Consider the following 17,375-nt stretch of genomic DNA (forward strand, 5'->3'; position numbering starts at 1 on the left):
ATTAGTTTGGATTCGAGGAGACAAAAATGGTGGTTTTTATAACATCACAGTGCTAACACCTGAAATCCAGATTTCTTGGTCCTAATCAGATCATAATAAGATCAAAATTGACTAACAATCTGTGAATCCTGTTGATAGCTTTTTCTTATCCATATTGTTAGGTTGTGATATATTTGTTTTTTATTTATATATCTATAAGGCCTCCAAAAGCTAAATGGCATTAATCTCTTAGTAAAATATCTTTCCAGTGATTTTCAAATAGTATAATAAGGTTATCTTTTCTCATTTTTTGTCACTTTAGACAAAAATACATTTTAATTATTATACTCCTGTTGTTATACTTTTAGTTTTCTGGTAAAGCATTCTTCTTTAGGTTCACCATTAGTTAGTTCATAACTTTGGCTTTGTTATATCACATCTCTGAGACTTCCTTTGTTTATCTGAAAGCTAATTGTGTTCTGTAAAGTTACATAGGGAGAGATGGAAACTGAGTAAGGCCTGAGCTCAGGGCTCATGATCAGCCTCACCCCCAAAATATGGCTATTCGATATCCTGTGCTTGCACTTAAATTGGCTTTGAACAGAAGTTTCTCAGCCAAAAAGAATCCTGAAAACCTCTAAAATAGCCTGTCTGTCCCAAAGGTTCCTCCCCTCTCTGACTTTTTTAATTACGTGACTTCTGTCATGAGAATTCTAAGACTTAACAGAGACTACTCCTAAAATTTGTTTTCCTGCAGTTTGAGGAATAGAAATATAATTGATACAGTGATTTTCAAGTCTTTTAGCAACAGTCCTCCTTTTTTCCAAGCTAAACTTTATAGATAGAAGCAATGCACTCCTGTTGTGAGAGGGAAATACTTAATGCTTGCAGAATCTCCAGAATTCTTCCATGTCTGAGTTTTCATTTGAAAACCACAGTTTTAGTGGGCTTTTAAAATGCTATGTTGATGCATGTCCACAACGATGACCCAGATGGAAAAATACAGAACACCACCTGTTGGTGAGGTTGTGGAGCAACTGGAACTCTCAAACACTTTTGGGAAAAAGTAAACTGGTATAACCATTTTGGAAAAGTGTTTAGCACCTTCTACCAAAATTGAACATACACGCACCCTAATAACTTACCAGAAATGTGGATATACATTCCTTAAGAATGCACATATACATAGAACAAGAATATTTATAACAGTGCCATTAATGTCTAATAGCAACTGGAAACAACCCATATGTCCATCAATAGAAAAATGTATAAATTCTCGTATATTTATACAATATAGTAATATTTAGTAATAAAAAGGAACAGACTATTGTTGGATTCAACAGCATGGGTAAAATCTCAAAAACCCAGATTTGATTTATTGCTTACTATCAATCATGCTTATTTGACATAATGCCTGTAATACAGGATGAAAAAAAAGCCAGACCAAAAGAAAACATATCTTATGATTACATTTTTATAAAAGCCAAATACAGGCAAAAACTAATGATATTAAAAGTAGAATAATGGTTACCCTAGGGGGAGGGTGGTGAATGGAAGAGGGGATAAGATGAGTGCTGGTTACAAGAGTATATTTTACTTTATGAAAATTCATTATGTAGTACATCTGATCTATGTATGTCCTTTTATGATATTTTAATAAGTTTACTAAAAAGAAAAAAGATAAATGCTATCTAGAAGAACTATAGCTGTTTTGTTTTTCTTTGTGAAGGCATGCTTCCCAAGACCCAAGTGACAGATACACTTACCAAAGAAGGTCCTGGTTCTCCAAGGTATGCATTCTTGTTTTACTTTTTAAAAGCTTAATCAGTTCTTTACCAAAATACACATTAAAAAGAATAAATAGCTCTGACTTTGAGTTATTGCTTACTATATTAATCATGCTTCTTTGACACAAAAAATATAGTGTCCCATTTATCAGGTATTATAGGAGAATGAGCTATTCTATCAATGTGAATTTTTAGTATATTTGAAGTTTGATCCAATTTAAAGACTTTTGTGTTTAAATATTTTGTGTTTAAAAAATTAAAACTTAAAAAACCTTCAAAAATATTTTTGGCTTTAAAAAACTATTCAAAAATATTTTTTCTGATTACAAAGTATCCATTCCTGATAGAAAACTTGAAAAATACAGTGAAATACAAAACAAGCCATAAAATCAGTTGTAATCTATCAGCTTTAGGTATATACTTAATATTTGGTTTATTCCATCCAGTTTGGTTCATATAACACCATTATCGAGTCCCACGTCGGGCTCCCTGCATGGAGCCTGCTTCTCCTCTGCCTATGTCTCTGCCTCTCTCTCTCTCTCTGTCTCTCATGAATAAATAAATAAAATCTTTTAAAAAAAATAGCATAAGGAAACCTTCAGGATTTACCTTTGGGTGTCCTAATGTATGTAATAAGTGCAAAAACAATATCAGTTTGATGAACAGCTATTACAGAACAGAAGACTTAGTTTTACCTTAGGTTTTACTGTTGAACCATTAAAAGACCTTGATGAATTACTATGTTGAATAATAACATTTGTGACAGGAAGAAGTGAAGGTAATAAGCACATAGATTTTGTCATGCTTCTTAAAATATGCCATATTATTGCTCTTATAAAAGATTTTGGTAGAATTTGTAACCTTTCTAAAAAATATCTTGTCAAGGGTATTGTTTGTATTAATCCAAGTTGGAATACATTTTAGTACAGGCATTTTAAAATCAGAAATAATTGTCACTTATATAATGGTACCCCCCCCATTATTTAGAAAAAAAGGTTTACCTAGAGAAATATATTTTTGCTGTAGACTTTAAGCTATATATTTAAAATTATATACTTATGTTAAATCATATTATATATTTTAAACCATATATATTTTTAAATCATATATTTAATGATTTAATATATGTTAGTACATGGTTGTTGATGTAATTATTCATTCTTTTAATATTTTACAGCTATGACTGGTTCCAGACAGACTCTTTAGTCACCCTTGTCATATATACTAAACAGAAGGTAAACTGTAAAATCAGAAAAAAAGTAAATGCTCGATAATGTTAGCTATATTCTAAGCACTCTTCTTTTACTAACTTATTTACTCACAGAAACTCGTGGGGTAGATCCCTTTGCTATCTCTGTTTTATAGGTGAGAAAAACAGAAAGATTAAGTAATTACCCAGCGTCACACAGTAAGTGGCAGATCTAGCATTTTGAACCCAGGCAGGCTGACTGCAGAGTGTATACTCTTAACAACCATGCTATAGCCTCTTTAAAAAAGCTAGACTAGGAAATATTTTATATACTGTGTGTGTGTATTTTAAGCATGGATAACAAAAGTGAGAATCCCAGTTAACCTTACTGGAAGAACTAATTTCCTATGCATAAATTGGGATTTGAGAGACCGTAGAGACTGTATCACTGTGACTTAGTAAGCTTAAACCACTAATGGGATTCAAATGCCCTCATGAAACTAAAATTAAGGAGATAATTTATTAAGTATCTTGAATTTCTGCTTTATTTGCAACATTATTTGAAAATTCAGGGACCTAATGATGAGCCAGATAGGTAAATACTTGGCTTTTTTGGGGCTTATAGTCTGTCTGGGAGATCGGATAAATAACAGGCAACTTGCAACATCTCCAAATACATCTTTCAGCAATTGGCAAGGTTCCCACATTTGAGGCATCATGTGAATTTTTTTTTTTTTTGCATCATGTGAATTTAAAGACAAGTTCTGGCAGCTAGGAATTTCTGAGACTGTATGCTACTTCTGTAGTAAGAAAGCTCCACTGACTGTGGCAGCGTGATATGAGCAGACTCTCTGCCTGATACAGTCCAGAGGGCTAGAGGCACTGCTTGAACCACTTGCACTCCCTCTCGTTACGCTTCCTCATCACACAGTCCAAAACCAAGAGGGCACAGCTAGGGAGGTTGGGGTCTACTCCCTTTGGTAATATCAGTTAGGCACAGGATGAATGACAGGGAAGGGGGAAGATTGCTATGTGGAATAATGTGGTCAGTATGGTATAAATGATAGGTACCAAAATAACTTACACCGAGGCTCTGTAGAAATTAGAGATATCTAAAAATTTGTTAGTGAATTTTTCTTATAAGCTGAAGTCAGAGGTTGTGTAATTTGTCCAGCATCGTGTAATAGTAGAAAGATTAAAATGAATGAACATATCTTGACTGCTGGTCTGATTCTAAATTTTTTTCCAAATTATTTATTCGACAAATATTTATTGAGCACCTACTAGATACCAAGCAATATTCTAGACAGTCCCATACATTTAGAGCTTAGAGATGAGTGGGTGAGCTAGGTATTAAGCAGAAACAAATGTATAATTAAAATTGCAGAATGTGCTTTAACAGGAGTAACCTTTATTTATCTTGTGGGTACTATACAGAAGTACCATGTGAACATCCATTGATTATCTTAAAAGTATAGTTGTAGAAATTTGGGGAAAATTTTACTTTTTAATCTTTCTCTTTTTGCCTTCTGTTTAAGGATATTAATTTAGATTCAGTAATAGTTGATCATCAAGATGATTCCTTTAGAGCAGAAACAATTATCAAGGATTATTCATACATTATACATATTGGTAAGTACTTTACTCTTTATTAATGGAAATAACTCCAGTTTCTTTTAAGTTTGGCAATAACTTGGTCTACAGTCTAGGTAGCTATAATATTTTATCTGATATTATTTTCGTTTGTCATTTTTGATCAACTTTTTTCGTTTTTTTCCTTATGCTTAGTGATAGTGCTCGCAAAAGGCAGCATGGCTTCACCTTTCCCAAGTTGAAAGAATTGAATGCAGTTGAAATCAATAATATGAAATAATTTGTCGCCTTGGCTTTGTTAAGTGTCTTTTACTTGACACCTACAAACAGATCTCTGGAGACCTGCCACATGCTCCTACTGAGCAGCCATCACTAAGTGGTAGTTCCATTGGCCTGGGTTTTTTTTTGCCACTTCTGTCGTGGGAAGTCACAGGCTACACCAAAGCAGCATGAACTGTAAGGTCTACAGATTCTTAATCTACTTTTCACCCAAACTACTCTAGAATTTCACCCTTTTCTTCTCTAATGAAAGTAATATTATTCTGGTTAGAAGTTAGAGATGAAACCAATAAAAACAGTAACAAGAAAATTGTGTTTTAAGCAGGCATTCTTATATTAAGAACATATCATTTACTTTTGCAAAACAGACTGATTCCCTGGACATCAGCTGACTCAGGATTCTATTCACTGCTTTATTGTATTAATGAAGTACTTTTTGTCTTCAATTTGATCAGAGTTTTCAGTATTTTTTCTTTCCTATATTCTCCATTCAGTAGATCAATCAAACTGAAACCTTAAACTTTTCTTCTAGAAGTAATAACCTGTCCTGTTTTTTCTTCACATAAGATCTAATGCATAGGGGCACCTGGGTGGCTCAGTCGGTTAAGTGTCTGCCTTCAGCTCAGGTCATGATCTTAGGGTCCTGGGATCGAGCCCCGCATCTGACTCCCTGGTCAATGGGGAGTCTGCTTCTCCCTCTCCCTCTTTCTCTCTCGGCTTATACTCTCTCTCTTTCTCTCTCTCTCAAATAAATAAATAAATAAATCTTAAAATAAAATACTAATATATATTGCCTTTAGGGGAGAGTTTTAACCAAACGCTCAGATATCTAGAAAAGTATAGGTTACTCATTAGCACTGCATGATTTTTTAAGTCAAACCTCTGTGTCACCATTTATTATTTTTCAAATACTTTATTACTAATTTTGTTCATATTGTACCTAACAATATGTAACACACAATACAAAAGAAACAAAAATTCCACAGTTAAAGATATGACTCTTAGATGCTGATACTGGATTGGAAGAACTAAAATAATGCAGAATTGTAAATTCCAGATAACCATGAAGTGGTTTAGAATGGCTGTCTATAAAAACATTTCTTACATCTCCCCCTTCTGGAATGCAATTTCCATAAGGGCAATGTTTTTTCTTTCATTAACTGTTGTATCCATAATGCCTAGAAAGTAACACATAGATACTCAATAATTTTATTTCAATAACTGAATGAATATTCAACCTTAGAGAACCATAAGAAAGGAAGAACTGAGCCCCAAGCCTGGTCTGTATGCACATCTGTACTTGTGCACACATTAGAGAATACACACTTCAGGTATTGTATCCTTACCAACCCTGCTCGCTTTGTGGTTTGTAGGTTTAGACTAGTGTGGGTTACCCTCTTGTGGGCAATTGAGTATTTGCTCTTTAATAGGGAGAGAAATTGAAAAGTTGAAAAACTTTATTTGTATTTAAATAATTGGAGATTTTGGTTGTGTACAATTTCTTTCTTTTGGCTATCAGAATATGTTTTACTTATTCTGTGTGTGTTTAAGAACTTGCTTAGATGATCTTTCATGGTATTCAAAGACTATGAATTGAAGTTGGATTTTAACTAAACATATTTTTATTTCCTAGGGCTATTAACTAAACATATTTTATTTCCTAGGGCTAAGCCATGAAATTCAAGAAGATTTTTCTGGTAAGCTACCAAAAATAATTGTGAGTATATGTACACATGTATATATAAATACATAGGAAGAGAGAGACAGAGGGAAAGAGAAAATAAGCATTTGTCTTATTTTTAATATGTATACTTTTATATTGCAAAACAAAGGTGACATTTTCTATATAAACAAATACACATAATTTTTATAAATATGTCCTCCCACTGGTTTCCCGTTTTTTTTTTTTCTCCTTATTCCTTTAATTCTTTTACCCTTTGTTTTTTATTTCCTTAGAAGAAAATTCTTATATTCTTTCCTTTTTCCCTTCCTTCCTTAGCTCTGTCCTCCTCCTGACATGCAACATGTAGAAATATATTAGATCAGACAAATTTTTCTTAGGTGTATATATGTAAATGTGTGATGTTGACAGGATATTAAATAATGAATATTGCTGCATATACAAATATAGTGTGGAATTCACAAAGCTGTTTAATAATAGAAGATTCATAGAATGGTGGTTTCTTTTTTTGTCGTTTGTTTTTAGCTCTATTGGTGTGTAATTGACGAGATTGTAATATATTTAATTGCATGATGGTTTGATAGATGTATACATTGTAAAAAGATTCCCACAATTGAGTTAACACATCCATCACCTCACATATTTACTTTTTGCGTATGAGAACACTTAAGTTCCACTGTCTTAGCATACTGTAATTATACAATAGTATCAACTGTAGTCACCATAGTTATATATTAGATCCTCAGACCTTAACTGAAATTCCATACCCTTTTATCATCTCCCCATCCCCTAACCCCAACCCCAGCAACCACCATTCTACTCTGTTTTTAATGAGTATATGACTTTTCTTTCTTTAAAGATTCTACATATAAGTGATACCATGCAGTATTTGTCTTCTGTGTGGCTTATTTCATTTAGTGTAGTGTCTTCAGTGTCATCCATGTTGTTGGAAGTGGAAGGATTTTTTTTTTAGGCTGAATAATATTTCATAATATAGATAGAGATATGTGCACACATGTGTAAATGTATATACTTTAAGAAAATATATATCATATCTTATTTTAAAGTACTGTCAGAATACCTTATGCTGGTACTGTGCCTTCTCTTTCCTATAGACCATATCAAGCTCTGTAAATTCTATCAATTAAAGTCAAGGACCATGTTTCTATATTTGTTAGGCTTCAAATAAATGCTCATTGAAATGAATGTATTTGACTAATCTATTTTAAAAAGGTATTGTTAAATTGCTGCTGAATTATATATTTACCTTGAGGAAGAACATATTATTTCTAAAGATAAACTAAAATACATTTTTAGGTCTTCAAAAGAATATTCAACTCATAAAATATAACCAATAGAGGAAAGTCTGTATTTTATTATTATACCTGTTTATTCTGAACTTAGTAAAAAGATTAAGATATCCTAAAAGGTTTTAAATTAAGATTCGTATGTACTTTATTGATTCATGAGGCTTTTTCTTTGTTTAGTTGGCTCAGTATTGAGCTACTGAATTTATTCATAAGAACCCATCAGGTCCCAATTAAGAAATGTTAAGACTATAAATTAAATTTGCTTTTAGGGATCCCTGGGTGGCGCAGTGGTTTGGCGCCTGCCTTTGGCCCAGGGTGCGATCCTGGAGACCCGGGATCGAATCCCACGTCGGGCTCCCGGTGCATGGAGCCTGCTTCTCCCTCTGCCTGTGTCTCTGCCTCTCTCTCTCTCTCTCTCTCTCTCTGTGACTATCATAAATAAATAAAAATTTAAAAAAAAAATAAATTTGCTTTTATAGGTCCACTCAATGATAATTTGTATATGTCAACCCCCTTCTTTTTTTTTTTTTTAAGCTATGTGTTAATTACTTGCCATGGCTGTATTTAAGCTTGTATGAAAACTAGCAATATGTATTAATTTGACCTTTGATAAAGTAGTTTGAAAGAAGTTAATTTGAATCATAAAATAAGCTGGATTTAAAATCATTTAAGGCATAAACAATTTTGATGTATATATATATATATGTATATATATATATATATATATATATATAAAGTCTTAACTTACTAATGGTCCCTGTTATTCGTATCAGATCACAACATTTGTATTGTTTGAGAAAGATTGATTTTAAAATGTGTTATATTTACTTTCATTGAATACAAATGGAACTTATCTTCTTTTTAGTGCGAGTTATTGAGAATGTGGGAAAAATAGAGATTGTCCTAAAGAAAAAAGAGAATACTTCTTGGAAACGACTTGGTCACCCCCTGGAGAATCACAATTCACTTATTCCAAAGAAAGATACAGGTATGCTGTGCTATTATTTTGAGTTCTGTGTTCATGAAATTGTATCAGTGATGCAGTTGTACCAGATTTTGGAAGGCCATTTTGGGATGAGCCAAAGGTTCTCTTGTATCTCCCTGTAAGAAGTTGAAAAAGAACATATCTGTATCTGTTTTCCTCCTTTTTTCAAATTGAAGTATGATTGACATATAATATTATGCTAGTTCCTAGTATATAACATAATGATTCCATATTTACAGACTTTATGAAATTAAGTCTAGTTAACATCTGTCACTGAACAGTCACAAAAACTTTTTTTCTTGTTGTGAGCTCTTTTAAGATCTATTTTCTTAGCAACTTTCCAAATATTTGTTACTGTATTATTAACTATAGTCACCCTACAGTATATTATGTTTCCATGATTTATTTATTTAATAGCTGGGAGTTTATACCTTTTCACACTCTTCACATTTTTTGCCCACCCTACCACTTCTACTTCTGACAACCTCCAGTCTGTTTTCTGTATTATGAGCTTGGGTTTTTTGTTTTGTTTTGTTTTTTAGATTCCACATATAAGTGACATCATATAGTATCTGTCTTTCTGTGCCTTGTTTCACTTAGCATAATAGCCTCAAGATCCATCCATGTTATCACAAATGGCAAGTCCTTCTTATTTTTTAAAATAGCTGAGTAGCATACCATTGTGTGTGTGTGTATATGTGTATAGATATATATGTATATTATATATGCCATATCTTATTTATTCATTCAATTAACAATGGACACTTAAATTGTTCTCATATCTTGGCTATTATAAAAAATGCTGCAGTGAACATGGTCGGGGTACATATATCTTTTTAAATTAATGTTTTTATTTTCTCTAGATAAATACCCACAAGTGGAATACTGGATCACATGTACTTCTACTTTTAATTTTTTGAGAAACCTCCATGCTGTTTTCCATAGTGGCTGCACCAATTTACAGTCCCTTCAATGGTGCACAAGGGTACCCTTTTCTCTGCATCTTTGCTAGCACTTGTTATTTCTTCTCAGAAGAAGCACTTGTTATTTCATTCTCACAGGTTTAAGGTGATAGTTCATTGTGGTTTTGATTTACATTTCCCTGATGGTTAGTGATGTTGAGCCCCTTTTCATGTACTTGTTGGCTTATCTGTGTGTTCTCTCTGGAAAAATGTCTGAGTCCTTCAAATTTTGTTTAATCTATTTTTTAATGAGGTTGTGTTTTTGCTGTTGAGTTGTATGAGTTTTTTAAAATATATTTTGGATATTAACTCTTGATTACGTATAAGATTTGCAAATAGTTTCTCCTTTTCAGTAGGCTTCCTTTTTGTTGATAATTTACTTTTTAAAAAATTTTTATTTAAATTCAGTTTAGTTAACATATATTGTATTAGTTTTCAGGGGTAGAATATAGTGATTCATCAGTTGTCTATAATACCCAGTGCTTATTGCATCAAGTGCCTTCCTTAATGCCTATCATCTAAATACCCATCCCCCCACCCACCTCCCCTCCAGCCACCCTCAGTTTGTTTGGTAAGAGTCTCTTACGGTTTGCCTCCGTATCTATTTCCATCTTATTTTATTTTCCTTCCTTTCTCCTTTGTTCATGTTTCGTTTCTTAAATTCCACATGAATGAAATCATGGGATATTTGTCTTTCTCTTGACTTATTTCGCTTAGGATAATACCCTCTAGTTCCATCCATGTTGTTGCAAATGGCTAGATTTCTTTCTTTCTGTTGGCTGAGTAATATCCCATCATGTATATCTGTGTGTGTGTGTGTGTGTGTGTGTGTGCGTGTGTGTTATTTGTCAATGGACATCTGGGCTTTTTCCATATTATGGTTGTTGTGGACATTGCTGCTATAAACATGAGGATGCATGGGCTCCTTTGAATCTCTATGTTTGTATCCTTTGAATAAATACCTAGTAGTGCAATTGCTGGATTGTAGGGTAGCTCTATTTTTAACTTTTTGAGAAACCTCCATAATGTTCCAGAGTAGCTGCACCAGTTTAATTCTTATCAACAGTGTAAGAAGGTTCCCCTTTCTCCACATCCTCGCCAACATCTATTGTTTCCTGGGTTGTTAATTATAGCCATTCTGACCAGTGTGACATAGTATCTCATTGTGGTTTTGATTTCTATTTCCCTGATACTGAGTAATGTTTAGCATTTTTTCATGTGTCTGTTGGTCATTTGCATGTCCTCTTTGAAGAAATGTCTGTTTATGTCTTCTGCCCATTTTTTGACTGGATTATTTGTTTTTTTGGTGTTGTGTTTGATAAATTCTTTATAGATTTTGGATACTAGCCCTTCAGTAAGACATATGCAAATATTGTTGACAGTTGATGGTTTTCTTTACCATGTAGAAGCTTTTTAGTTGATGTAGTGTCCCACTTTATTTTTGTTTTTATTGCCTTTGATTTTGATATCAGGTCCAAAAAATCATTGCCAGGATCAATGTCAAGGAGCTTACCATCTGTTTTCTTCTGGGAGTATATAGTTTTAGGTCTTACATTCAGGTCTTTAATCTACTTTAATTTTTGTCTATGGTATAAGATAATAGTCTATTTTCATTATTTTGCATGTAGTGTCCTGTTTTCCCAGCACCATTTATTTGAAGGCCAGGCCTTTCCCCATTGTATATATTCTTGCCTCCTTTGCCATAAATTAATTGACATATATATATGGGGGGGTTATTTCTGGACTCTATATTCTGTTCTGTTGATCAAATGTGTTTTTATGGCTACTATACTGTTTTGCTTACTATAGCTTTGTGGTATAGTTTGAAAACTGGGAGTGTGGTACCTCTAGCTTTGTTCTTTCTCAGGATTGCTTTGACTATTTGAAGTTTTTGTGATTCCATACAAATTTTAGGATTAAATGTTCTAGTTCTCTGAAACATGCTATTGGTATTTTGATAGTGATTACACCGAATCTATAGATTCCTTTGAGTAGTATGGACATTTAAAAAAAATATTCATGGATTCCTACAATTTGTGAACGTATTATTTCTTTCCATTTATTTGTGTCATTTTCAGTTTATTCCATCTATATCTTACCGTTTCAGAGTGCAGATCTTTTACCTCCTTAGTTAAATGTATTTCTAGGTATTTTACTCTTTTTGAGGCAATTGTAAATGAGATTGTTTTCTCAGTTTCTCTTTCTGTAGTCCATTATTAGCGTATAGAAATGCAGCAGATTTTTTTTTGTATATTGATTTAATATTGCAACTTCATTTATTATTTCTAACAGCTTTTTGGTGGAGTCTTTAGGGGTTTTTTATATGTAAAAACTATGTCATTTGTAAATGGTGACAGTTTTACTTCCTCCTGGCTAATTAGATGCTTTTTATTTTTTTTTTCATGCCTAATTACTCTGCCTGGGACTTCCAGTATTATGTTGAATAAAAGTGGTGAGAGGGGGCATCCTTGTCTTGTTCTTGATCAACTTTTTGCCATTGAGTGTAATGTTAGCTGTGGGCTTCTAATTCACAGCCTTTATTATGTTGAAGTGTGTTCCCTGTCTACCCACTTTGTTAAAATTTTCGATCATGAGTGTTGAATTTTGTCAAATGCTTCTCCATCTATTGAGATGATCATATTTCTGTATTCCATTTATTAATGTAGTGTATCACATTCATTGATTTGTAGGTGTTGAACCATTCTTGTGTCCCTAGACTAAATCCTTCTTGATCATGGTGTATGATCCTTTCAATGTATTGTAGAGTTCAGTTTGTTACTATTTTGTTGAGGATTTTATATTTATATTCATCAAGGTGTTAGTCTGTAATTTTCTTCCCTTCTGGTATCCTTGTCTGGTTTTGGTATCAGAGTAATGCTAGCCTCATAAAATGAGTTAAGAAGTATTTCCTCCTTTTCTTTTTGGGAGAAGAATTTGTAAAGGCGTGGCATTAATTTTACTCTGAATGTTTGGTAGAATTCACCAGTAAAGATATATATAATGGCCCTGGACTTTTGTCTGTTGGGAGGTTTTTACTTACTGACTCAGTCCTTTCTATTAGTTGGTTCATTGAGGTTTTCTTCCTTTTTAAAAAAAAAAAAAAAAAAGATTTTATTTATTTGTTCATTCATGAGAGACACAGAGAAAGAGAGAGAGAGAGCCAGAGACACAGGCAGAGGGAGAAGCAGGCTCCATGCAGGGAGCCTGACATGGGACTCAATCCTGAGTCTCCAGGATCACACCTTGGCCTGAAGGCGGCACTAAATGCCTTCAGGTTTGCTGAGCCACCTAGGCTGCCCTCATTGAGGTTTTCTATTTTTTTCATGATTTGGTCTTGAAAGATTGTATGTTTCTAGGAATTTATCCACTTCCTCTAGGTTGTTCAATTTGTTGATGTATAATTGTTCATAGAATTACTTTATGATCCTTTTATTTCTCAGGTACCAGTTGTAAAATCTTCTCTTTTATTTCTGGTTTTATCTATATGAGCCTTATTTTTTTTTCTTGGTGAGTCTAGCTTAAGATTAGTCAATTTTACTTAGCAGGGAACCAGCTTTTAGTTTCATTGATCTCTTTTATTGTCTTTTTAGTGTGTTTCATTTATTTCCACTCTGATATTTAATATTTTCTTCCTTTCGCTAACTTGGTACTTCATTTGTTGTTTTTCTAGTTCCTTGAGATGTGAAGTTAAGTTGTTTGAGTTTTTTTGTTTGTTTGTTTGTTTATTGAGGTAGATATTTAGCATTATAAACTTCCTCTTAGAACTGCTTTGCTGCATCTAATAAATTTTGGTATGTTGTATTTTCATTTCATTTATCTCAAAGTTTTTTTTTATCTCTCCTTTGATTTCTTTGTTCACTCATTGGTTATTCAGGCATGCTGTTTAATCTCCATACATCTGTGAATTTTTCACTTTTTCTTGTAATTAATTTCTAGTTTCATACCATTATAGTTTGTTATTATTTTAATCTTCTTAAATGTATTAAAATTGTTTTGTGACCTAACATGTGATCTATTCTGGAGAATGTTCCATGTGCACTTGAAAAGAATGTGTATTCTGTTACTTACTTTTGTTTAGAATGTTCTGTGTATATCTATTAAGTCACTTGAAAAGAATGTGTATTCTGTTACTTACTTTTGTTTAGAATGTTCTGTGTATATCTATTAAGTCACTCTGTCATTTAAGGCCTGTGTTTCCTTATTGATTTCTTTCCTGGTATAAGTGGGATATTAAAGTTCTTTTCTATTACTGTATTGTCAATGTCTTCAGTTAGGTCTGTTAATATTTGGTTTATATATTTAGGTACTCTAACTTCTGTTGGATACATATATATTTACAAATGTTATATCCTCTTGTTGGATTGACCCCTTTATCATTATGTAATGCCTTCTTTGTCTCTGATTACAACCCTAGTTTTAAAGTCTATTTTGTATGATATAAGTATAGCTACCCCAGCTTTCTTTAGGTTTCCATTCTCATGAAACATCTTTTTCCATCCCTTTGCTTTCCGTTTGTATGTGTCCTTACATCTGAAGTGAGTCTCTTGTAGGCAGTATATAGATGGGTCCTGTTTTTTAAGCCACTCTATGTCTTTTGGCTGGAGAATTTAGCCCATTTACATTTAAAGTGATTATTGACAGGTATGTACTTTTCCCCATCTTGCTCATTGTTTTCTGGCTGTTTTGTAGTTCTTCTTTGTTCCTTTCTTCTTTTCTTGCTCTCTTTGAGATTTGATGACTTTCTTTAGTGTTACACTTAGAAGATTTTTGTTAACTTTCGTGTATCTACTGTAGGTTTTTGCTTTATGATTACCATGAGGCTCACATACAAAAATCTATATTTGTAACAGTCTATTTTAAGTTGATAACAACTTTAAATGCATTCTACAACTCTACATTTTTCCTCTTCCCCCAGACCCATGTTTTATGTTTTTGATGTCACATTTAATAAGAACCTTTTTCTTGTATAAACCTTAAATAATTATTATAGTTGTTTTTATCACTTTTGTCATTAACCTTCTTACTAGCTTTATAAGTGATTAACCACTACCTTTACTATATATTTACCTTTATCAATGAAATTTATACTTTCATATATTTTCTTATTACTAATTACTGCTCTTTCTTTTCAGCTTAATGAAGAATCTCTAACATTTCTTGTAAGACTGGTTTAGTTGTGATGAACTCCTTTAGCTTTTACTTGCTTGGAAAACTCCTTTTTTTTTTTTTTAATAGAGATTAAGTTTCAGCATCTACTATCCAATGTTTAGGAATTACAAAGTTGTTAGGTAGTGATACCTGAATGTAGAAGCCCACTTGTGCTTAGATTGTTCAACCATTTACTCCTTCAAGTTCCTTTTTATAAAAGGTGCACAACCAAGTTTTAAGTTTATACGTTTTATGCACATCTCATTTTTTTATATTAAAGAAGACATGTTTATTATTTTTCTGCTTATCTCAACCATTATCTCAATTTACTCCTAAAGGATGTAATTCATTTCCTTCTTCATTTCATTTCTTTATTCATTTCCAAAAGGTATGCATTTTATAAATGTTCGACCTGATGAAGTTTCAATGAATGTACACTTTATTTTCTTTTTGGAAATTGGTAGGATTTATTTCTTGTTCCAAGAATTTTGAAATTTCACAATTTGATATGCCTTAGTGTAGGTCTGTTTTCATTTTTCATGCTGGCTCTTTCTACTTGGAGCTGTCTTTTCATTGTGGAAACTTAATGACCTTCCATTTTGAGAAATATTGATTTTCCTTCTCTTTATAGTCTGTTTTTGCTGTCTAAAAGTGTTCTTATTTGAAACCTTTTAAACTTTTAAACAGCTCATTTTTTCTCTCATACTTTCAATTTTGTCCTTTTGTTCTTTTTTGGGGGGTGATTTCTTTAGTTGTGTCTTTCAGCTCTTCTACTGAGTTACTTATTTTCAACTCTTATGTTTAACTTCTGAGAACTCTTTTAATTTCTATTCCTTTGTTTTAACATCCTATTCTTCCTTTTTTTTTCCTTCTTAAGAAAGGGAGAGAGCAGTAGGCAGGGGCAGAGGGAGAGAGAGAGAGAATCTTAAGCAGGTGCCACACCCAGTGTAGAGTCCAACATGGGGCTCCATCTCACAACCCTGAGATCATGACTTGAGATACAATCAAGAGTTGGACTCTTAACCAACTGAGCCACCCAGGTACCCCTAGCATCCTATACTTAATAGCCTCTGATATCTTTTAAATAATTACTGATAGAGCTTTTGAGTTTCCCTCTCCCTGTGTAACCTCCATCCCCAAAGTTTGTTTGTTTTATTCTTTCATTTTAGATGCTTTCTTTAAATGTCTGCTCATCCTTGACTATCTATTCCTTGACTATCTACTCCTATTTCTGGGGGTGGAACTCGCAAAAGCTGCTCAGAAACGTTGTGCATATGTGCGTGACTTATTAACAGTAATATTAACTATATGGGTGGAATGTTTCTTTGGGAAAAATTCAGTGACAGTTATTTTGTCAGAGTCTGGAGAGTGGACAGTCTCCTACTTTGCATCCAGAATTTCAGAAGTCTTATGGGAAAAGAAAACTGGGTATCTGTAAAATTAATTTCCTTTGTTTGTTTGTTACCTAGCATACTATATTATTGCTAAGGCTTTCATAACAAAGTATCAGACTGGATGGTCTACTAACAGAAATTTATTTTCCCAGTCTAGAGGCCAGAAGTCCTAGATCAAAGTGTTGGTAAAGTTGGTTGCTTCTGAAGATTCTGTCGTTGCCTTTAGGTGGCCATCTTCACATGGTCTTCTCTCTGTGTGTTTATGCCCCTTATTGCCTCCTTATAAGGATATCAATCATATTGTATTAGGATCACCCACACTAATGACCTCATGTTCACTTAATTAACCTTCTAAAAGAACCTATCTTCAAGTAGTCACATTGTGAGGTACTGGGGGTTACAGCTTCAACATAGGAAAATTGAGAGGAACACAACTCAGCCTATAACATCTACCCAATCCAGAGACCCTTTGTTTTACCCACCCTAGAGAATACCTTTCTAATACTTTGCCAGAATAGAAGAGAGTCAGTCATGTGGCTAGACTAAGTAGGGGAAGACTTCAGAAAAGATAGGGGGTGGTAGCATCTAGGTTTCTTAAATGAACTTTCATCCAGAAAGTGGTTTCAGCTCCACCTTCACTATGATTCCAGAGTGATTATGATCCAGAGATAATTGGTCCTGCCAATTTCTGAGCCTTCAGGGATTTTGTTGTTGTTGTTGTTACAAATGAGTTGAGTTTTGGCTTTCTTTATTTCTAATTTAAGATTCAGCTTCATGGAGTCTGCTGAGTCAGTTACCAGGCTCTCTTTGCCTTGTCAGTTCCTAAAGTTTTGTTGCTTTTCCTTATTTCCATTCTTTCTGTTCTTGCAGGCTTATGCCTCAAAACACACACACACACACACACATACACACACACACACACACACACACCTTTGCTATTACTTTAAGAGAGTTAGAAGGAATTAACTGCATATATTCGTATTAGCATCTTTAAATATTTAAAATTATTATAACTACTTAAAATTACAAAGTTATATTTGTGGATAATACATGATTTCAGAAAAGTTA

At 33.2% G+C, this 17,375-nt stretch overlaps 1 protein-coding gene across 2 annotated transcripts in view; it reads left to right on the forward strand.

Moving 5' to 3' along the window:
* LOC129512947 (cytochrome b5 reductase 4) overlaps positions 1–17,375 on the forward strand; it is a 97,227-nt gene that overhangs the window by 37,759 nt on the left and 42,093 nt on the right. For both annotated transcript variants that reach the window (XM_055330543.1, XM_055330544.1), the window contains exons 6-10: positions 1,709–1,769; positions 2,944–3,001; positions 4,494–4,587; positions 6,492–6,524; positions 8,684–8,806. In XM_055330543.1, the coding sequence (XP_055186518.1) occupies positions 1,709–1,769; positions 2,944–3,001; positions 4,494–4,587; positions 6,492–6,524; positions 8,684–8,806 (369 nt within the window). The remainder of the gene's footprint in view (positions 1–1,708; positions 1,770–2,943; positions 3,002–4,493; positions 4,588–6,491; positions 6,525–8,683; positions 8,807–17,375) is intronic.

Source organism: Nyctereutes procyonoides, unplaced genomic scaffold (assembly GCF_905146905.1).
Source record: "Nyctereutes procyonoides isolate TBG_1078 unplaced genomic scaffold, NYPRO_anot_genome, whole genome shotgun sequence".
Classification (NCBI taxonomy): Eukaryota; Metazoa; Chordata; class Mammalia; order Carnivora; family Canidae; genus Nyctereutes; species Nyctereutes procyonoides.